This window comes from Filicampus tigris, chromosome 14 (assembly GCF_054856515.1).
Source record: "Filicampus tigris isolate MCC_2025a chromosome 14, RoL_Ftig_1.0, whole genome shotgun sequence".
NCBI classification, from domain to species: domain Eukaryota; kingdom Metazoa; phylum Chordata; class Actinopteri; order Syngnathiformes; family Syngnathidae; genus Filicampus; species Filicampus tigris.
In genome coordinates, this window is record NC_141230.1 from 5,452,198 (window position 1) to 5,476,686 (window position 24,489).

At 40.5% G+C, this 24,489-nt stretch overlaps 1 protein-coding gene across 1 annotated transcript in view; it reads right to left on the reverse strand.

The window, feature by feature from the left end:
- Positions 1–24,489, reverse strand: part of maoa (monoamine oxidase a) — a 52,493-nt gene that overhangs the window by 7,292 nt on the left and 20,712 nt on the right. The window contains exons 3-9 of the mRNA XM_086052241.1: positions 22,642–22,779; positions 5,494–5,598; positions 5,322–5,413; positions 4,538–4,679; positions 2,657–2,806; positions 783–942; positions 598–694 (exon numbers count right to left, since the gene is read on the reverse strand). Of these exons, the coding sequence (XP_085908367.1) occupies positions 598–694; positions 783–942; positions 2,657–2,806; positions 4,538–4,679; positions 5,322–5,413; positions 5,494–5,598; positions 22,642–22,779 (884 nt within the window). The remainder of the gene's footprint in view (positions 1–597; positions 695–782; positions 943–2,656; positions 2,807–4,537; positions 4,680–5,321; positions 5,414–5,493; positions 5,599–22,641; positions 22,780–24,489) is intronic.

Genomic DNA, 24,489 nt, shown 5'->3' on the forward strand with positions numbered 1-24,489 from the left:
TCGTCCGTTGGTCAGTCTGTCAGTCAAGTTAAGTACGTCGGTTAGTCTGTCAGAAGTCTGTTTGTCAATCAGTCGGTCCCCCCAAAAAACGTTAGCAAAATGGGCGTCCATCATGGACGGTCAGTCCTTACTGATGGACGTGGTTAGTGACGATTACTCTGACCGACAAAAATCTACTTCCGTCAGTGCTTAGTCCGTCAATTTAACAAAACGGGTGTCCGTCAGTGATGGAATGGAATGTCCACCTCTGGTAACTATTGTGTTATGTTTTTTATGTTTGAGATGATGTTCATTTTATTGTTTTGCTCTTATCACTTTCATGTAACTGCTTCTTATACTGCCTCTTGGCAAGAATGTAATTGAAGAGAAATGGTTCTCAACTGACCTACCTGGTTAAATACAAGTTAAATAAAAATAAAAATAAAATCTGTATTGCGCACGATTTTACAGGTCAAACTAAAAACAACAAATGGCAATAATCTCCAAAAATGTACGTGATAGAAAAAAGTACAGTGATTTTAAATTAATGTCAAAAATACATTTAGGGACACATAACGTCATCTCTGATTAAAATTCGCCATTGAGCAGTGTATTCACCCCATGAGGGCCGGCACACTGCCATCAGATTTTGTGTCATCCAATGTCAATCCAATGGGCGCCCCCTCGTCCTCGATCACCATGCTACCACACAAACCTGAAAAAGACAACACCCCCCAAAATTGATGAGAAAAAAACCCGCATACAAAGCTGATGAAAAGTTCTCCCTCCGTTGTTTTAGTCACCCATTTTCCTCCAAAAGTTCTCTTTGTAGTACACCATGCACTTGATGACCGAGCCCATGGGTACACGATTAATTAGCTGGTTCCTCAGTGGGGGCAGCTCAGGCTCAAAGTGCATCTTTAGGTTTAGAACAGGAGGGGTGGCCAAAATCACGTACTTAGCCTGTAAAAAAACAAAAAACAGTAGATGGCAGCACAGAACAACAGATGGTTATTGCGCTTATAGTTCTAATTTCTCTGTGTCAGGACCACAAAGATACAGTCACTTTTATAATGTTTGTAAACATTAGGTGCCAGTCTTCTTCCAGGTGGGTGGCAAAAAGGAGTAATTGCCGCTGACCTGAACTGAAAACGATGACCGAAAGTTCATGTGTTTGGCGTTGCACTGTCAGATATCACTTCCAGGGTTTTGGCTCGCCTTAAAAAAATCTAAATGAATCCAGCAAAACCTGTGAGTGAGGAGGATAAATCGAGAAAGTAGATGACTGTGCGTTGGTGTAGAAGCCACTCCTAAAGGGACCCACTCGGAACTAAACCTCCATCATCGCAATTGTGGAAGACATTTTCTCACAGGTATGTAAAAAAAGATTGGTTGAGCTGTCTTTCTTGGAAAATTTCGATAAAACATGTTGGCTAGCCTGTTGGCTAATGTCAGTTCCCATTTAGGCAGTACTAATGCTAGCTAGCTGTAAAACAAATACAGTGGAACCTGAATTTAACGGACTAATTGGGCAAAGGTGTTATCTGTTACAGCCAATTGTCCACGACATCAAAGTACTTATTTTCATGGCTTAAAAACACCCAATACAGTACAAAATATTTGTTTAGTATTTTTTACATAGCCTAAAAATGTTGGTGCTTGGAGGGAGGATAATGGCATGCATCTGGACGCCTTCAATAGCCACAATGTTAGCACTTCCCTTTTTCACCTCTGCTATGATAAGGTAAAATAGATAAGGGCTTTACAAAAAAAAATGGGTACTGTACCAAAAATACTATGGTCGAGAGACATGTGCATTAGTGTCTCCAGTAAAAACAACAGTCATAGATGTGAATAGGTTGATACAACATGCTCCTTTTGGGCTTCATGCCTACAGCTCGGGTAAGCTACCATTAATGCTTTCCATTACAATTGAGGAGAATCTCGCCCTTGCTAACATGGCTGCTACATAAATCCATACACTGCTTTTGAGAGGAAAGTCACCCCTGCCAACATAGCCGCCACATTGATGTATGTTTTAGCCTGTTGTAGTTGACTGTAAGTCTCTTTATCTATGACAGTAGAGCAGTGCAACCCAGAACACGTGACCAGTCTCTGTCTGTTGATGGTGCCTTCTGGAGTTGACAGACTTAAACAGCTACTTTTGAAAGGGCGTTTTGAGTGGACTGCTTTCTGTCTGTTGAATCGCGGCCCGTTGGTTCCATGTCTGTTAAATCGAACTTCCACTGTCAATACAATTAAGATCTATGTCCAGGCTGGAAGCAAGCAGCAGTTTCCATTGGAAAGAATACAGTAGTAGCTTTAACATAACCGTGGGTTTAGTTTGAGAGAACACCAAGCTGAGTAATCTACAGCACACGATCTGTACTTCCAACATGCCTGTTTTTGAGGCAGTTTACATGTTGAATTGTAAATTATGGCTCGCCGTCTGTCTAGCTTTGGAGCAATTCACCTCTCATAACATCTTTTCCACTGACACTTCATGAATTGAAACTATGTCAGTAGTACTAGTAATCATCATGCAAGCCATACACACTGTTTTCTCAGTTTCTCTGTGTGCCTTAGTCAAATTTGTTTACTCGTGGTGCCATACGAGAAAGCACAGTCTTTTGCTACCTGGAAGTAAGTGTGACATCATGGGGAAAAGGTTTGTTACCCTGTATGTCTGTTTATCCGTCGTCTCCACCAGCACCATGTCGCCACTCTGGTCAATCCTGTAGACCGGAGATTGCAGCTTGACCCGATCGCCTAGTTCTCTGGCCATGCACTCGCTGATCTGACTTGACCCGCCCACAAACTTCCTCTCCTGCAGGGAATGGAGAGAGAAATTAGAATGTGGTATACTTATGTGAATAAAGTTGAAATCTTCTGAGAATAAATGTTGTATTGTTAGGACAATAAACTCACATTTGACCAGAAATAAAATCGTCAACTTTTGGGGTGTGATGCAGATGCATGTTTGCATATTGTCTCTGTCATGTGAAAAACACTTATCTCCATTTTTTTTCATTTTCTTATTTTTACCTGAATCATGTTTCTGCGTTACAGAAATCGCATTAAAGTGAAAATTTAAAAAGTTTCCAAAATTGGAGATGAGTGTTTTTCACAGGACAGCGACGATATATAAGAGTCTGCTGACGTCTAGTCACAATTCGAGGAATTCCCCAGTGGGGGACCGATGCTGGGGTTGGAGGGAGTGCAGGGTTTAATCTGAGGTAAATGGTGGTTGTGTATTTTCTGTGGAACGGTGGTTGGGGACCACTGATCTATGCAATAGATGGCACATATCTACAAGTAACTGTTTCAAATTGTCTCTTGTCCCAACATCCGTGTCTCCTTTTAAACAATTTAACAAATTGTTAAAAAAATCTCAAACAGGCCAGCCCACTGGCCCTTGATCCACTCCCCTCGCCCGCCAGACCGTCCTTTAGGAGGAAGTCAATGCAAACGATTTTTTTTTTTCAAGAATATGTTCTATACAAGCCCGCTAGTTGGAACAGGGCATTCTGATAAATATTGCGTTTGTGGAATAAGTGTTAATCCACTCGTTTTTAGCCATCTTTGGGGGCGGCCATTTTGTCTTTTGTAGACTGAAAATGACATCCCAACTGCTCACAACGACCAATCATGGCTCAGATTCAGAAAACAGGTCATTTTCAGTCGGCAGAAGTCAAAATGGCCGCCTCCAGAGATGGCTATGAACGAGTGCATTTTGCTGCTTAACTCATATTGCACAAAATCAATATTAATCAGAATGCCGTGTTTCAACTAGTGGGCCTGCTGGGAACATATTCTTGAACAAAATGTTTGGGTTGACTTCCGCTTTAAGTTATTGGATGACTGCTGGGGTCAATATCCATGCGAGCAGGGGGGGAAGCTCATTGCTGTAGATTTTCTTCCTGACACAACCCATAATGTAATGCAACCAAGGCAGAATATGTGCCTGAGACAAATTCCCTGTATGGGATAAATAAAGTTGATTCTATCTTATAATAAAACTTTACATGAGAGGCACCAACACTTTGAAGTAAGGACTCGTTTGCACAGTATCCTGGATGGTCGCCTACCATACAATGATTTATATCTGCACTATAGTTTGTATGTCTTGTTTTTGTTTGTTTAATCCTCTTTTTACAGTGTTTGTACTTGAAATGTTACATCAACTTGCTACCCGGGACTACAGATGGAAACTAACCTATGGCTGTAATCTATCATATTTACAGTGGACCCCGCTATTTGTGGAGGATAGGGACCGGGTCGGCCTGCGAAGAGCAAAATCGATATATAATTGAGGCGCATTGACATGCATTGGGGAAAAATAGAAAAAAAACTGCGTGTAACATTAAAACCACCAACACAAATCATGCACAATTCATGATGAATGGAAATTGTAGCTGGCCTAACAACGTAGGTCGACAGAACTGCTCGGATTGGACGGTTGCATGGTTGCATGTTACTAGGAATAGCTCACAGAGCTCAATCGAAATATACTCATAGGACAGTTAAAGTGTGTATATTCATAAGGTAAGCATCATACCTGTCCTCCATTGGTGGTGGAGAAGATCCTCATGGTTCCTCCCGTCTGCTTGATGTACCACAGGAACCAGAGGGCCGACACCTCGTGGGGTTCGGAGGTCACGTTCACGTTGATAAACAACTTGGCGAAGCGACGGGCGGTACTTCAAACACAAGGCAAAGGCCATTTTGCATTTAAATGGTGTAACTGTAAGCTATGCTCATTTTTCTTGGCCTTTTTGTATGGGTATTTTTATTTTATTTTTTTTGCGACACTCATTCAAGAAGAAGGAGTTGGTATGACTATACACGGAAAGTTGACGTGAAGTGAGGGGACTCACATTCCGCCGTCGCCAAATCACAGTTAAAATTGTTGGTGAGATGCGTGATTGTTTTTGACTGAATATTAACGAGGGTTACATGTTAATATGAACTGTAGTTAACTTTTCCAACAGTTGAAAATATTAAAGTAAGACGCGTGATTGTTTTTACGTTTTCTTTTTACACTTGTATGACAATTAAAAAAGTTAAAATGAGATGCGTAATTATTTTACATCTTAACAGTAGTTGATAGTTAACTTATTTTATAATTTGTAAGTCACCTGAGGGTGTTCAAGTCAGTATGTGTGTTTAACTGTTGTTTTACTATTTACAGTGTTTACCTTATCATACTTAATGATAGTTTTAGCTGTTGCGATACTATTTTTAACCTTGCCAAAACATTTAATAAAGTGTATATAAAGTGCCTACAGTCTGTTGAGCTATATTTGGACTTGAAATACAAATATAACCAATTGATGTGTTACCTGGTCCAGCAGATCTTCTCTATAAGCTGCTGCATGCTCATCTTGTCCCACTCCTCAGCATGGGGGGCTTTCCACGGGGCTTCTCTGGGGATCTGAAAGGAGAAACCAATTGGTCAAAATTGAATGTAGAATAGAAGAGCATAGAGGTGACACGAGTGCGTCCAGTGTTTACCTCCTTGCCCATTTCGTCAAAGGTCCTGAACAGGTTGTTGAAGTCCAACTTGACGAAGGGGTTCCAAGTGGGTGGGAAAGAACCTTTGAAGGTGGAAGACTTTCCCTAAAGGACACAATGGAGTTTATTTTTGGATTTATTCTCACACTGTTTCATGTTACCTTTCAGTGCCACTTTTATGAAAAGCCAGCAGGTTGCCAAAAACGTTTGACAACTGTGAGTCAGACCTCAACATTAGGGACATCATTTGTGCAAAAATATTAAAAATATATATTTGAATATATATATATATATGTTTGCTGTCTGGCAGAAACATACACACACACACACACACACACACACATATATATATATATATATACATACACATATATATATATATATATATATATATATATATATATATATATATATATATATATATATATATATATATATATATGCTTAACTGCTTAACTTATCAACCACTCTGTTTAGTGCAGGGAGTGTTCTAACAACCAAGAAGTCTTCTGAGATAGTGAAACATTTTATTCACGACTGGATCGGTGTGCACGGCCCCCGTAAAAAACTGTTCAGTGACAATGGTGGGGAGTTCAATAATGAAGACGTGAGAGACATGGCTGAAAATTTTAACATGGAAGTTAAGACAACAGCTGCCTACAGCCCTTGGAGTAATGGGCTGTTAGAACGACACAATCAAACCCTAACTGAGATTATAGTGAAAGTAAAAACAAGTACTGGGTGCAACTGGAGCACTGCAAAGGATTGGGCTTTAATGGCAAAGAACTGCATGCAAAGTCTCCATGGCTACAGTCCACATCAGCTGGTATTCGGACAGAATCTCAACCTAACTTCTGTGTTGATTGACAAAGCACCTGCTCTGGAAGGCACCACGAAAAGTGAATGGGTTGCGCAGCATATTTCGGCTCTGATTATATACTTCACAACAGAGTGAAGTATATAATCAGGGGTGCACATAACTGGTACGCAGGTACGCATGTGCAACAGAAATCACTAATGCGTACCGTCATTTGCGTCACGACGCGCATATGCGTACCTTTACACATTAGTGGTGCACTGCAACGAATCATCTTCGATTGGAAAGGATCAAGCCTCGGTTGGGCACGATCCGCAGAATGGTTGGTGAAAAAAACGAAAAAAGGCTGACTTCAAAATAAAGCTAACCAAATAATACATTGAGTCATTAATGCCAATGCAATAGCCTTAGTGAACTTTTACTTTGAAGTTGGCCTGCGTGGTGGCGTAACGGCTAACTTGACTTCTGTTTTCAACGCAGTTTTAACGCTTGCTACCAACATCAACGCAACGCTGTCTCGAAATCATATTCAGTCGCTAATTTAGGACACGAACAAACCGCTGGTTAATTACGCTGTCGTTGTGTGATACGGCACAAGTCTCCGGCGTTAGTGGCTAGCAGCAGAAAACAGATTCAGAAAACAGATCAGCCGTGATTGGTCATTGTGAGCACTTGTGATGTCATTTTCAGTCGACAGATGACAAAATGGCCGCCCCCGGAAATAGCTAAAAATGAGTGCATTTTGCTGCTTAACTTATATTCCACAAACGCAAAATTAATCGGAATGCTGTGTTTCAACTAGTGGGCCTGCTGGGAACGTATTCTTGAAAAAAAATTAGGTTTAGGTTGACTTATCCCTTTAGTGGCTTGCTTTTTTTTTTAACTACTTTTTCTATATTGTGGTCCTAGATTACTTTGTAATGTGCTTAAGGTGGCTTAAACTGCTGAAAAGTCTAAGAAAAGTGTAAGAAAAGTCTAAGAAAAGTGTAAGAAAACATTCAGCTCAAATGTCTGGCAGGATACCTTGAAATAAATGTATACACTGTACCACTTACTTTTTTCTTTTTTTGGGGGGGGGGGGGGGGCAAAAGCGTTTTATAAAATAAATGAAGACAAAGTTCTATCTAGCTTTTTTTTTTTCTTCTCATACAAAAAACAATCAGATTCGTGACTCAAAATCCATGACTGATCCGAACCGTCACTTATGTGATCCGTTGGGCCACTAGTGAGTACCAAAAGACAATCTCCTGCTACTCATGTGAGTACCGCATGAAAAAAATTGTGTGCACCCCTGGATATAATGATTGATGCAGAATGTACTATATCCAAGGTTGACCCAGCAGTTTTCTAAATGACAAAAATGTAACCGCTGTTCTTGCTTGTCATGTTGATGATTTCATATCGGGTGGGTCTCAAATGTTGGAAATGACAGTCATGGCACATCTCAAAGCCAAGTTCAGTGTTGGTCGTGAAGCTCATGATAATTTTTCTTTTGTGGGTGTAGATTTTGTAACGTCTGACAAAAGAGTGAAAATACACCAAGCCACATACATTAAGCATTTACAGCCAATACATCTCACACTATCACAAGCAGCTGAGCAACCTGTTACTGATGAGAGAACTCAGCTAAGCTAAAAAATAGGGCAACTTTTGTGGGTTACAAGACAGAGCAGACCTGATGCCATGTTTGATGCCAGTAATCTGGCATAAAATCTCAAATGTGCTACCATACAAACAATTCATGAAGCAAACAGAGTTGTATCCAAACTCAAGACCGAGTAAGAAGAGTTGAACTTTCAACACTTTGGGAAAGATAATAGCCTAAAGTTGGTTGCAGTAGGAGTACACTAGCAGGTGAGACTGTGAGCTATGTCAGAGGGAATTGACAATGCCATTTTTCTGTCAACATTATTCTCTGAACTCTATGCTGGTTGTACTGATCGACCTGTGCAAATACTTTGCGTTACCGATAATCATTCACTCATGGATGCAAGTCTACTAAATTTGCTGCTGAAAAAAGGCTCCGCTTGGAAATCAGTTCGATTCAAGAGCTGATCCAATCAAAAAGAGTTAGACAGGTGCTGTGGTCAGACACCAGAGATCAACTGGCAGACTGTCTAACTAAAAAGGGAGCCCAACATACTGTTTACGTGTTAGTTCAACAGTCCAATGTTTACGGAAAAAGAAAAAAAAAAAAACAAGGCAAACCATACATTCATTTTTACTGTCATTTCAAATGTGATGTTAATTTTTTTCTTGTTAAATTGAGCAATAGGTTTTTTTGGGGTTTTTTTTAAGAAGAGACTGAGATTGTTGTTTTATTTTAAGTCATAACCTTTACATGCCACACAGCTAGGGGGCAGTGCTGTGTTGATGATGCGGATAAAGAGGACAATGTTGGGGGGAGTTCAGTTGTTGTAATGAATGTGAAGAGAGCGGTTGCTAAATAAAAAGGTCTCGAGTTGAAATACAAATGGAGTTATTATTCAAGCTAACATCTAGGAACTGTGAATGAATTGTTACATAGGGAGCACGCATCTGTTTAAGTAAGTTGGGTACTGACCTGCAGCCTAATGTACCTACGGTTGTGCCCAAATGAGTTTCATTGACTGAACTTCACCTTTGGACAAATACTGGATTACTGCACTGTCCTTGCCTGTGGACGGAAGTGCTCTTAAACATGAAAGACTGGTTCTATCATTGATTGTCTGGATGGCACACCTACACATGCACGCACATACATGATGCAAACACTGAAAGTTTTAAGGCCATGACTGCCATTAACGTTGGACTTTGTCTTTACGCGAGGGGTGGTGAAGTCAACCGAGGATCATATGACATCAATTATTTTTAAAAAATATTATTACATCATTTGTATGTTAAATGTACATGTATATGTTGGAGTGTTTGCCCCAACTTTCAATAGACATAAATCTTAAAAAAAAAAAAAAAATACAGAATCAAATGCAACTTGAGGTCTAACTAGTTTATAGAGTTTAGAACATCACATTGAAGCATTATACACAATGGCAATTTCGGTGGACTCAGTGGGGGGCAGGAGGATGATGGCTAAGCTGTCATCAATGCGGGACAACTCGGCCCACCCCCTCCAGGGCACTCTAACAGCACTCCATAGCTCCTTCTGTGATAGACTATTACACCCTCGCTGTACAAAGGAGAGATTCCGCCCCTCGTTCTTGCCTGCCGTAATCAGACTGTTTAACAAGAGCATTGGGTAGTCTCTACAAACTGGCGGACATTAGGGTAATTGTGCAGTCCTGCACCTGAGCTTATATTGCGCAATACTCAACATACCCCACTACTGTATTTTTATCCAATGCTGTACTTTATATTTCACTGCAGCACTGTTACTTATTTTCCCTCTGTACTATTTACAGGCTATAGGAGTGTTTCTTCATACTGTATATGTAGATGTATGTAAGTGTGGATATACATGGGTGTAAGTGTATATACATAGATACTGCGTATATTTACATAGGTTTGTTTCCGAATGTTTGCTGCTAATGTTGTACATTAATGGCTACATTATGCCGCCATCTCTGTGTGACCTATACCTTTGCTGCTGTAACACTGAAAATTTCCCCATTGTGGGATCAATAAATGCCTTCTTGTTCTTCTTCTTCTTCTTCAGAAATCCATTTCAAATTTCCAAATAAAAATCTTCTTTCTGGGTCCGTTTTTTGGGCTCTCCCTATATTTCCTGTATTCGCCACTCCAGAGAAGGGCCAAGTCGTCTGTCAAAATTGCCCCGTCAAAAACTCATTCAACTGAGGCAGCGGTGCTCAAACTTTTTACAGCAATGATCATCTAAAAGATAATTCGTTTTACAAGTACCACCGTAGTGACCATCATCAAAATACAGTAACATAGTGGGCATAGGTTTTCATAAAAATGGGGCAGGGATTTTATTCCTAAAATAAACCGTACCTCTTTTAAATTATTGTAAGCCATAGCTGCATTATGCATAGTTGAAACATTCACACTTGGCTTGAATAAAAGTTAAAGAAAATGTACTAAAGTAATGATTACATTTAATTTAAATGTGTTGAAATAAATGTTGAATAAAAATCATACCCCAATACTGTATGTCTTTAAAAACAAACATGTCTTAAACATCAAAGACCTTGTAAAGACATTTCTGTGTTTTTGATTTCTCTAATTTGGTCCCGAATTGCGTAATTATTTCGTAAAACCCGTTTTCACCCTCCCAGTTCTCCTTTTTTTTTTTGTGAGGGGCTGGAATGATGGTAAGATGACAAAGAAGGAACAGCTTCCTTACTGGTGATAACTTGGCCAATTTCTACCACTACAACATGCAGTTAGTCATCAAGTTATGCCTAGAATCCGGGACAAAAATCCCCCACATCTTTCCTGACGTTCTAATGCGTTTTGTGTCATTTAGGCTACAATGTTTCTGCCATGAGTACATGGCATAAGTGTTAGCTAGGAGATTTTTGCTCCGTTTAGCCACATTGGCTAAGAGGTTTCATGACATGGCGTCATCCCTAATTATTACTATTTTTTATTTATTACTCTTCACGAGTAAGTGAGTCTCTGCCTCTGCTGCCTTCCCTACCCACACGTCCCTGGTAGCTTGCTTTTACATTAAAAATATAACCTGCTTATGTATTAAAAATAGTTGTTTAACAACTTGCTTGATTTCGCCACACTATGTGGTGGTCATGACGTAGCACATTCTGTAAATTTTGGAGGAGACAGAAAAGAACATTTGAAGTGAGTAATAGATGCACCCCTGCACTTAGAGTACATTTTCAGGGCCATTCTAGAATTGGAGGACATTTTTTTGTGATGAGTGGAATTTGTTCCGCGGCCATACTAACACAATTTTTGGGGGGAAACATGTGGGGTTTAACCACACTTTTATCTCAAGGTACCACTGTACCATTAGTATTAATTCTGCTCTGAAGTATAGTACGTAAATACTCTGTTGCTAAAGCTATCAAGAGGAAGAGAGGAAAAAAGTGAGCTCACAGCAGGAATGATATTATTGAGCAGATTGCACTGACTCTGGGGTAGGCCTAAAGCAGGATTCTCTTCTCTTCAGGTTTGTTTTTAGGTTTTTCAACCTTTTCAGCTGTAATGGTGTGTCACTCAAACCAATGGGACACAGTTACTCATTGTAAGAAAAAAAAAAGGGGCAATTTAGAGAGTCCGATCAACTTACCATGCATGTTTTTGGAATGTGGAAGAAAACCGGAGTACCTGGAGAAAACCCACATAGGCACGGGGAGAACATGCAAACTCCACACAGGGAGGCCGGAGCCGGGATCGAACCCACAACCTCTGAACTATGAGGCGGACGTGCCGCCCAGATGTAGATGTATTTTGGAATTTGTTTTTCAAGTGCCTGAGCAACTGTAACTGACTGATAGAACAAATTAAAGTTCAGATGTATAAATAAATGGCATGATGGTTTATGACCTGTTTCTTTTTTTTTTAAACAGACAAAAAAAATTATAAAACAAATGCTCCATTTTTTTCAAGATGTTGATGCCAAAATTGTCCTTAGAGTTCTGGAATGACCCATGCATTTCAAATGTAGGTCTAAGAAATATTGACAATAATTGACAAAACACATTTAGATTAATTCCAAAATGTGTTCTAGTTTACATACCTGTTCTTAGTACTTTATGACTATTATTATAGTTGTGCTATTGTCAATGGCTGGACTTTTGACTTAGATTAGAAGGTTACACAAAGAAAGTTCATTGAAGGAAAGGTTATTACAGTTTGTTAATGATTAACACAAGACGCGAGACGAAAATTGAGTTACACCCGGTTTTACACCGCTCGGACGGGTGCCAGTCTACCAAAATGTTTTTTTCTCGAAAATTCCTCGTCTCCCGTTGGCTGTACACCTGTCTGCAACGCGCATGCGCATTAGTGGTAATCCCCGGTTAGGTGCAGGTGTCAGGCTAGCATGCTAGCTCTTAACGCTCCTACATGAGCCAGTGTGGATGATTTTGACAACTCACGTTTCTTTGTAAATGGTATTTAAAATGAGACAGTTCTGCATTGAATACGATCCAAAACAGTCACCATCCATTCCCTTCGAGTCAACTTTGAAATTTGACCGCACGCACTAGAACCAACACAATATCCAAGCAGGCCTGACCTGCCTCAGTCATTTAATTGTTGGCTAACAAAAACCTACACATGGGATGATCCATCCATCCATCCATTATCGATACCGCTTATTCTCACAAGAGTCGCGGGCGTGCTGGAGCCTATCCCAGCTGTCTTTGGGCAGTAGTCGGGGGACACCCTGAATTGGTTGCCAGCCAATCGCAGGGCACATAGAGACAAACATCCGCACTCACAATCACACCTAGGGGCAATTTAGAGAGTCCAATCAATTTACCATGCATGTTTTTGGAATGTGGGAAGAAACCGGAGTACCCGGAGAAAACCCACGCAGGCACGGGGAGAACATGCAAACTCCACACAGGGAGGCCTGAGCCTGGATCGAACCCACGACCTCTGAACTGTGACCAGTCGACCACCGTGCCGCCTCACATGGGACGACCATTGAGGTATATTTTAACCAGTTATCCACTTAACTCGGCGAGATCTTGTTTGGCAAACAAGATTGAGCGGCGAGAACTTGATTGTGCCGTCTCTCTCCCCACATAAAAAATAAAATCTTGCAAAATTGTACATTTTTATTAAACGTACCTGTAATCTGATAGTGCTTTTTTCTTCAACGGTAATGGAATACAGTTACAGGAGGTTTTTTTAATCCTGAATATGTAACACCGGTAAATGTATTTCGTTACTGCCTGAGCCTGTGCATGCAAGATGTGTGAACTTGATGTCGTCGGAATGTGTCCCACGGATGAGATGGTGCCGTGGTGGTGTTTTGGGGCTGATGTATATGCTCCAATATCTATTTTATTTTATTTTCATTGCATCTGTATCCCTGCCGCCCAGTACCAAATGGCCTGCGGACCGGCACTGTGTCGCGGACCGGTGGTTGGGAACCACTGCTGTAGACCTTTTCTAGATATTTTCTAGATAACTAACTAAATAATACAATACCTCTTCAAATCACTGTAATGAATTAAAAAAAATGTTGCTCCCACTTAATGCTTCGTGTCAAAGTCTGATTTATGAACATATCACATTATTGATCCTCAAGTAACTGTTTTAAAATGGTCAAATGTGGCGATGACATTTGGCTGCTGTTCATTGCAGGGATAGATCTCGTCTAGTGGGATACAGTGCCGGTGGCCACCCCAGAACTTTGAAAAATCCTTAACTGTTCGCCTTACAACCTTAAACAGAATGCTGTTATGTAGCAGTTCATTAAAATTAACTAGAAAATAAACAATGTATAAATGCTTGCTTGATTGATTTCAGCATGTTTAATAAATTAAAGTGAAACAATTTTAAAGTGGCCCTTGCGTTCCATTTTTCTGTAGACCTATGTGGCCCTCAAACGAAAAAGTTATGACATCCCTGTTAAAGGGTATTAATTTTCTTGTTAAAAAACAATTTCAGATTGTTTTTTGGGGGGTGTTTGTATGGCTTAATGGCATTTACATTAATTTCAGTGGAGAAATATTTAAGTTACAAGTGTTTTGAGTATGGTCATGGAACAAATTTAACTGAATTATGAAATACAGTGAAGCACTTCATAATCCTGGTTGATATTTTTTTCCCAAACCTATCCTCCGTTAGCCACTAAAAAAACCATCACCCTTTTGTTGTATTTGTGCGCAGGTCAAAGCAACAAATGTATTATTTTTGTGCCCATTTGTGGCAGTATGAACTACAGTATGTTGAAGAGAATCGAGGAGCTTCATTTAGACAAAATTAGTGCATAATTGCCATCTTGTGGTATTTACAGTATAGTCAATTATAAACCTTTTGAGGGGGCGTCAATTACTCACAAATTTTCACTTTCATGACCGGGTTTGGCTCTTAAACCTCCTACTGTGTTTGCGGGGGGGGAACACCTTCCTTTTATTTTCGGTCCACATTTGTCTTTGATCGCCACTGTTAATGTAAATGTCAGCTTCCTTGATTGTCATGTTTGTTATGGAATAGGTGTGTGTTGCAAAGACATCTACCATGACAGATGCCGGTCATAAAAAACAGAAAAGGTAAATAAAATACATCACTTTTTTTTTTTCCTATGGGGAAAAAAAGGAAGTGTCGATTTGGGGTGCGGTAGCAAGTGGACGACACACTCAGGGATTAATTGGTCTTTGAGTAAATACACCACTAACGAACCACTAAATGGTGGCAATGCTTAGCTTTTCACGATAGACTCATCCATATTCTAACATACAGTATTAATACCATTGTGGTTTTTACCATCTCAGGATACTAACTTAGCACCGCACAAATATGTCATATCGCAAAAAAGGTGCTCTCGTAATTTGGTCCAGTGTTCAGAAATGTCTGCTGCCACAAACAACCGTTCATAAGCGTTTCCATAGCAATGGCGGTGAAGCGAACACACGGGGAAGGCGAGCGTGTGAGGGGGAGGGGGAGACGATGCACACAAGCATCTGCTTCTACATTAGAGAGCAGTCACTCACCTTTCGCTTGGTTGGAAAGATGACATTGACTCAACGTCTGCATCACGTAGGTGGTGCTAAGATAACCAAAATATTAGGGGAGCTGTTTCACGCAAAACACAATCAGTATCACATTGCTACTTTAATACTTGCCTGACGCTGTCAAGCAGGAGTAATACCACTCTCATTTGATTACGTACCGAATGAAGTGGCCAACAAACCGCACCAAAACACAATTGGCAGAATGCAAAGGAAGATGGGAAGTTTATTGGCGAAAATCATCAATATCACATTTCCGTAAAGAACGGTCATCCGCTAATAAGGCAGTGTCCCAATCATTCACACAACAGTAGAAAAAGTTTGCAATAAAATCATATTTTTCTCAGACATGATCACAATGTTCTGGGGAGTTATATAAAATATTAGTTTGTTTTCTTTTATTTGGTTGGGAATTCCAGTAATAGTCCAAAGGTGCTATTAAATAAAGTACATTTGAGTCTGTCACTCTTTGCAGGAATACTTTATCAGTAAGGAATTAAGGAGCACAAATAACATAGCAATAAATAGCAGACTAGTTTTTAATAATCAGATGTTTTAATGATGGTGCAATGGAGCCGTATGACACTGTTTGAGTGATAAAGCCTACTGTAAAAATATGATAAGGTGACAAAATGTCTAATGAAAAGTCTGCTGGCTAATGAGTGACATGAAAGATTGCAGTGCTAATGGCCACAGGGCTCAGAAGCTTGCTGATAAGGAAAACAAGCACTGGCCTTTTGGATTACAATCTGCCAAAGAAAAGCTGATTAGCGATGCTGCCACGCTAGCAAGGCTAGCCCCTGATTACACAATGCCTGTGCACACACGCTGCGCCGTTATTAGTCCACTGACTTTCCACCGCACCTCTAAGGCAGCGACTGCCTTCCAGGTCACTGGCAGTTGTAAAAGTAATTTAGTGTCTCTTTAAGAACAGCCACAAAGAGACATGGGCATGCCTTTCAGAATAAACCTGCTGAGAGACAGCAGACTAAGATTTACGTGTCAAAACAACAACAAATAACAAAAAACATTATAGTACAACAATATCCATCCATCCATCCATCCATTATCTATACCGCTTATCCTCACAAGGGTTACAACAATATCATATGAATGTAATCAAACATGAGAAAAATATTTCAAATGACTGGATTCAGTTGTTAAATAAGGGACATTTAGGGCAGTTTTATGTTTCATGTTAAGTAAAAGATGAACATATTTGGGTGAATTTCCTTCAAATATGAGTAACAATAAGGAGGGTGAGGGACTGTTTTGCATATTAGATTTATTCACCTTTAGTATTTGCAGTCCGAGCAAACAGAATGCATGTGTGCATTGCGGACATGAATGAAATATACCGGTAAGTGGAAAGACAATAATAGTTATGTAAATTGTAGTTTTGTAATAACGCATTTTTAATTAATTTTCAACACCTAACAAAACAAATAAATCCAAAAGAGAACACATTTTTGCCATAAATATGAGAATAAAAATATTGTTAGTATGATTAATATTATTATTTAACATATATTTATATTAAAATGGCATATTATTTAAAAAGCATTTTAACATTTGAAAAAATTTGTACATTTAGTATTTCAAAGCTACTTTCAGATTCATATTAAAGTAGAAAGCCTTACTTTTCATTGTATAATCGAATATGCAATCAAATAAAAAGTGCAACAAAAACACAAGCAATTATATTTACATGCAGAAAAACAAAAACTAGCAATGGTAAATAACTACTGTAAAAATGGACATGATGTTATTACTACTCTTACCCTGTTTACTACTATGTATGTAGAACATCTCTACTCCTCGTATTGTGGCACACATACACAACAACATACTGTGTGACAGCAATGCACTTTTGATGGAGCCCACTGTCATGGAAACCAGCCAGACAGCGGATGCTACTGTGATAGCCGTTAGGGGAGATGAACTCGCACGGTTGGTCATGTCAATAGCGTGTCGATACTAATTGTGATGCTTAGTTTGATTGGTGGTGTACATGGCCATATCCTCAAAGTCTTTCTCTGACATTATGATTCATTGACCTGAACAACATAGCCTAAAACCAGATAAGATGCACATGCTGGAGTCAGTCATGTGATTTAGAGGTAGGGCAGAAACATGGCAGCAGCATGAAATCGAATCATGTGGAGGAATAAAACAGTGTTAAAGACAGCGAAGCGCTCAATGCTAACAAGATATGGAAGAAAAGCAAAGAAAGATGGCATCTCTCTTCTTTGGGTGCTTTCAGCAATCCTTTCAAACACAATAAAAAAACTAACTGTATCATAGCCCCCAGGCAAAGATTAGCATCACTAGTATACAAGTACACATGGGATGCACTCGAATGGAGCGTTTGTTTGGTGCTTGTGCCAAACATTTTAGACAGTATTCCAAGATGAGTGGAAGCTGTTACCTTAATTTCCTGAATGTGGTATGGCCACATACTGTATCCCAAAAAATCTTGTTCATATTGTGTGAATCCATCTATCCATTTCTTCTGCTTATCTGGGTTCTGGTCGCGGGGGCAGCAGCATTAGCAGGGAAGCCCAGACTTCCCTCTCCCCCAACAACTTCAACCAGATCTTCTAGCAAGGGAATTCCAAAGTGTTCCTAGGTCAGTCAGGAGACATAGGGCAGTATTTTGGTAAACTAGCGCCCGTGCGCTCGGTGTAAAAATGGGTGTAACTTCCTTTTCATGCCAGCCAAGTCTAGTCTAGCGTGTTTGGGGCGTGTTGCACCTGCCTTGGCATGTCGGTCCACAATGCAGCCTCGCTAACGACGCATCTGATAATTTGGTGACATAAAGTACTCTGCGCTAGGCTTAAAAACATGCTCATCTTAATTATCATGCCAGGGCCATGGTACGCATGTTTGTGAATTTAGTAGGCGCGCAACGCCCAACTGGGCATACCTTCCGTGCAGACCAATGCATCTCGCAAATCGGTGACAAAAAGTAGACTACATTTTAGACTTCCTAAATTGTGGTCTATTTTACAGCGCAGGTGGTCTAATGTGATTTTGGTGTATTTAATCGAGGCAGAGACAGATTCAGCGCCCCGCGGACGTGTGTGGTGGACCTTATGGTATTTCATTCATAAATATGACACCAGCGTGGGACAATCCCGCTGAATGATTGTAGAAAACAATTCATTGAACGAATTATAATCATTATCACCTTAAAAATGTTTTAATAGTATCCCCGTCACTATTGGGTGGGTTTACACACCGACGCACGATCGGCAGGAGGTGCAAGGTGGTCTCCAATTTCTCTTGTCACATACACAGCCGACTACTTCGAGATTTTACAGTTTTGGTGCCAATTTATGCTTCCGCATGTCAAGCACGACGTACTCGGGAGTGGTCTTCGTACCGGCCTGATTTTGATGCAAATTAGGGATTCGCCGAGGATTGGCCAAGAAAACACACTGGTTCCATTCCACAATGGGGCCCGAAGGTGCAAACGCTCCCAATTCTACTGGCGCAAAATCTAGAAAAATACCAAAAGAAAGAAAACTTGACCCATGTGCACAGTTAGACTGTGCTTTGTGGTCGACTTGGGCTCGAAACGGAAATACTGTAGGGTCCCAAATCTCTCCAGCATGTCATTGGTTTTCCCTAGGGCCTCCTCCCATTGAAATACCCGGAACACCTCCTCTCGCAGCGGCTCTACTCTCAGCATGCCGCGGATGACTGAGCTTGTCACACTATCTCGAAGAGAGAGTCCAGATACTGTGCTGAGGAAGCTAATTTCAGACGATTGTATCTGGGATCGTGCCACAGCTCATGACATTTGGTGAATGTAGGAATGTTGAATGGTTGGTCAATCGAAAGCTTTGCCTTTCGGCTCAGCTCCTTCTTTACCACAATGGACCGATAACAGAGTCCGCATCACTGCAGACGCTGTACCAATCCACGTCGATCTCCCACTGCATTATTCCCTCACTCGTGAACAAGACCCCAAGATACTTGAAGTCCTCCACTTGGGGCAGGATCTCATACCCGTTCTGGACAGGGCACTCTTTTTCCGACTGAGGGCCATGGTCTCAGATTTGGAGGTGCTGATTTTCATCCCAACCGCTTCACACACAGCTGCGAACCACTCGGGAGAGTGAGAGTTGGAGATCGCAGCAAGATGAAGCCAACAATATCACATCTGCAAAAAGCAACGCCTTGGAAATCTGTCAGTAAAGGTTATGAACAAAATCGTGACAAAGGGCAGCCTTGGTGGAGTCCAACCCTCACTGTATGCAGTCAGTCATATAGGTCTTATCAGGTCTTCCGAAGCACCCCCAAAAGAACTCCCTGAGGGGACACGTTCGACCACCTTCTCCAAGTCCAGTAAACACCTAGTAACATTTTTTCACACCAAAAACTAAGCCATGCCACCAAAAGGAAACTACAAAAATGTTGTCTGGGGTACGGAGTACTAGGTTTATTCAAGTAAATATCACTCCAAAATGTTTTGAATGTAGGATCATTGGGACACACCCTCCACCACAATAAGCTGATGGCTCACGGAGGGTATAGTTTGGATCATGTACATACGGTAATTTTGCAGGATTACAAAAGTAACATTCACAATTTGAGCGCAGCGGCTCAAAGAAATGTCCAGTTTTTCTATAAATTTCTACGAGAAAGGGCAGCACTGTGGTTTTAATGGTAAGTACATCTGCCTCACAGATCTAAGGCTCAAGGTTTCTCTGTTTTTTTGTTGTTAGTTGTTGTTTGTTAGTTGGTTTTGTTTTCTGTGTGTCACGTACTGAAGTGGGATGTGGACGTAGCTACACCACTTTCACACTACATTCCTGGTAAAGAGGTGCATCAGAGGCCTAACAGTTGAACCAGGATTTAGTTGCCTGTGCGCTAACAAACCACTAATTAATTACGGCGTCATTGTATACGGCATACGTCTCCGGTGTTAGTGGCTAGAAGCTAGCTGTTAACAGTAGCAACAAGTGCCCGACTGGTAGATCAACAGCTGTTCCTTGGCTTACTTTTTTTTTCATTTTCAATATTGTTGACCTAGATTACTTCGTAATGCACTCTCCATGTTTAAAGGAAGGGAATGTTTCTTAAAGTGGAAGTCAACCCAAACATATTTTTTTAAGAATATGTTCTATGCAGGCCAACTAGTTAAAACTTGGAATTCAGATTAATATTGCGTTTATGGAATATAGCAAAATCCACCTGTTTTGAGCCATCTCAGGGGGCGGCCATTTTGTGGCTTCTGTCGACTGAAAATGACATTACAGTTGCTCAGGACTCAGGGAATGACCAATCACAGCTCACCCGTTCTTTGAAGATGAGAGATGATTAGTCGCTATCTGAGCCCTGAGCAACTGTGATGTTATTTTGTGTCGAAGTGACAAAATGGCCGCCCTCTGAGATGTCTAAAACCGGGTGGAGTTTGCTGCTTAACTTATGTTCCACAATTGCAATATTAATCAGAATACCTTGTTTCAACTAGTGAGCCTGCATAGAACATATTCTTGAAAAAAATATGCTTTCGTTGACTTCCCCTTTAAATTGCACTTCGAGGTTTTTCATTATGAAAAAAAAATAGCTACATAAAACTGTGTCTTCATTTAAATAACTGTGTCTTATTTTATATAACACTTTCGCTTTAATTTGAAGAAAACATGCAGCTCAAAATGTCTGGCAGGATAACTTGTCATTTTATACATTGTGTTGTACCACATATAAAATACTAATGCATCCTGCCTTATATTGCGTAAGTTCTGTTCTTAAATCCTAAATGGCCATATTAGACATTACTGTAGGAGTTGAAATTTAGTTTTTTTATATGCAAAAGCGTTTGATAAAATAAATGAAGACAAAGTTATTTTTGATTCTTTTTTCCTTTTCTTTTTTTTTTTTGGTGTTCCGAAAAATGATCCGATCAGTGACTCAAAATCCTTGACCGATCCAAACCATGATTTATGTGATCCATTCCACCACTAGTGGGTATTGAGTCTCGGCTCTTCGCAGTCTGATCGTAGCTGGTGGCATTTGATCTCTGGTATGCCTTTGATGGAATGTCGGGCAGACAAATTCCTAGGTTGGCTTCATTTTTCACTTGCCGTTCCCTTACACACAGGATTGGAGATGGAAACTTTACCCTTTTTTGCCAGTCGCCCGTCCGCAACCTGGGTACCCTTCTGTCCTCGTCCCTCTGTCTTCAGAAAAATAATCAACCTCTGATCCCGTCCGTCCTTGTCCTCTTTAAAGCGCTTGCGTCCTTACATTCCATCAATTTCACACACTCCTGCCCCCCCCCCAAAAATTCAAATAAAAAAGTGGACATCACGAGAATATTTAAGATTGCTTTATAAGCAATATGGTTTATATATACGATTGCGTTTTATTGCCACACCTTTGTACTATAAAGCAATACGTTTTTTAGTTTTTTTTGCATTATTTCTCATTAAAATAATTATTGCAAAATAACGCAAGGTTATTTTAGGAGGAAAGGAAAGACTTCCACTTCTGGGTCAATTAAGTGTACGTGGCGCTCGCAGATACTTTTATGGTCTAAAGATGTCCTACACAAGGACATACTTCGCACGCATAGGGATAAGGTTAGTTCACAAAACAAAATTGCTATCCACCTTTTTCCTACGCCCAATACATACATTATCTCGGATTACACATACAGGACAGGCTGGGCGTGTTTCTGTCAGTCAGTGAAATGGCATAATTCATGGTATTACATGTGTTGAACCACGAGAGGGCAGATTATGCCTGTGCAATGTTATTGCAGGGAAGGCACATGAAAAGTGCAGGCAGTTAATTAAGGTGGAACAGTGGTCTTGCTTTTTAAAAGGACACAACACGTAAATCAGTACTTAACCTGGTTAGGGATGAATAGAGGGATGGACGAAAACCCACGTCCGTCCTTGCTTAGTCCGTCCTTTTTAAAAGACTTTTCATCCTCCGTCTGTCCGTCCACAAAACGGGCGTGCGTCCAGGACGGGTTTCAAAAAAGTCGAGAAAGTGCCAGTTACATTGCCAGTATGAAAGACACTACAGGTGTAAGAAAGACCAGCCGCCACAGCCGTGACCAGAATCTGAAATTTGATGCTGGATAATCACTGCCTATGCCCTGTTATGTCGAAAGCATTTTTTTGTGCGATTAACAGACCTTGTATTTTCACTCATATTCTTGACATGTAATTGACACAGCATAGCCACACCTGTCCTGTATCATACTGTCCTGGCATGTCCTGCCTGCTCATGTCTCAACCTCATGGTGTAGCACTGCTGTTCTAATCCACACACTACATAAACAACACTGAACTCTGACATAATTTTGGTGTTGTGGGCTAATACTGTTCTCTCTTTTCCTTATGTCTGTTCCCATTCAAACCTGCCTGGTCTGGCTTAGCACGAGAAGGCCGAGTCTGTTTCTGATCAGTAACAGCCTCGTTCCTCCAAGTTTCTTCCTGGTACAGACATGGCACTTGTGTCTGCAAATGCTCAGTTTGTTCCAGAGTCCTTCAATTGTATTTACTCTTTGAATTATTGGTGAAATAATCTGTGTGTGGTGCTAATGTGAAGACGATTTTATGCCTTAGTTGATTATGGGCCAGACTCAGAATTTGACTGAAAATGCTCGACAGTGACCCAAGAATTTAAATGCTAGCAACCACTACCACTACCAAAATATCATCCCCTAAAAACACCAAGTACTAAGAATGTTTGGATACTCACGTTGACATAATGCAACAGCAGCTCCTGCTCGTTGACTTTGTACGTCTTGACACCGTATTGCTTAGCCAATCGAAGGATGCGATTCTGTGTGGGACCGACATAAGCCCCACCCAGGTCCACCCATTTGGTCTCCTTATTCTAAAATAAAACATAACATAAATGCATTTATGACAGTGAATACTTAATTTTCGTAACAATGACTCAGCCAGATGGAGGCATGTTTTTTTGGTGCCATTCCACAGTCCTTACATTTACATATGTGAGGGTTTCTTGCAGTTGTAATGCTGGTAACTAGCCCTTTCATAGACAGTACAAACAAATATTATCCTGAAAATTGAAGCAAATATGAAATAACTTTTAAGATTCTAAATGAATGAATGAAGCTAAACTGACAGCTTTATGGTCTTCAATGGAAGTAAGAAGTGTTTCATGTTAGTAACAAAGTCTTGAGGCTAATGAGGAAACACTGGAAAGTTTTGCCCTGGTTGATGCAAGGACACTTGTTCGAGTTTTCTCCCAGGTAAACCCAACAACCTGCCTTTTGGATCCAATTCCCACATTTCTTTTTAAGACATTTTATGGATTTTTTGAAGAACAAATTTTAAATATAGTCAATTGCTCTCTTCAGACAGGCGTCTTCCCCGCTGCCTTTAAAACGGCGGTGGTGAAGCCCCTTCTGGAGAAGAGCGGTTCTGACCTGAGCGTTTTTAATAACTACAGACCCGTATCCAACTTACCGTTTTTAAGAAAGATTTTAGAAAAACTGGTTTTCATCCAGTTGAATCATTTTTTAAATACAAATAATATTTTGGAGAAATATCAATCTGGTTTTAGGATGAACCACAATACGGAGACTGCTCTTTTAGGGATCTTAAATGATATTAGGTGCACTGCAGACGTGAGAAAACTCACAGTCTTGGTGCTACTGGATCTAAGCGCTGCTTTTGATACAGTAGATCACCAAATTTTATTAAATAGACTTAAAAATCTAGTGGGCATCTCTGGTACTGTTTTTGACTGGTTTTATTCCTATCTCACAGACCGATATTTCTTTGTAAGTATGGATACTTGTTCCTCTAAAACTCATGAAATTAAATGTGGGGTTCCTCAAGGTTCGATTTTAGGCCCCCTACTTTTTAATCTTTATATGCTTCCCCTCGGGGATGTCATCAGGGGACACGGCATCAGCTTTCACAGCTATGCTGATGACACGCAGCTGTATATTGCCGTGTCTCCTGATGACACAGGACCCATTGATACCCTTTTAAATTGCATTTTAGATATCAAGTCATGGATGGCAGATAATTTCCTACAGCTCAATCAGGACAAGACTGAGGTTTTAGTTATCGGTCCCGAAGGTCAGAGAGAGAAGCTTTTACCAAAACTACACATTTTTAATCCCTCACACTGTGTGAAGAACCATGGCGTCATTTTTGACTCTGAGCTCAGTTTTATTCCTCATATTAAAAATGTAACCAAGATTGGTTTTTATCACCTTAAGAATATCGCCAGAGTCCGCCCGTTTCTCTCTCAGGCTAACACGGAAGTGCTGATGCATGCCTTTATTACCTGTCGTTTAGATTACTGTAATGCCCTGCTCTCTGGCCTCCCGAAAAAGAGCATTTCACCACTGCAACTACTGCAGAATTCAGCCGCTCGGGTGCTGACGAGAACCAGAGGGCGGGAGCACATTACGCCAGTTTTGAAATTGCTGCATTGGCTCCCTGTGTGTTTCAGGATCGATTTTAAAGTACTTTTATTAGTTTATAAATGTGTTAATGGTCTTGGGCCATCTTATTTATCTGATTTGCTTTTATCATACCAGCCCTCGCGGATCCTGAGGTCCTC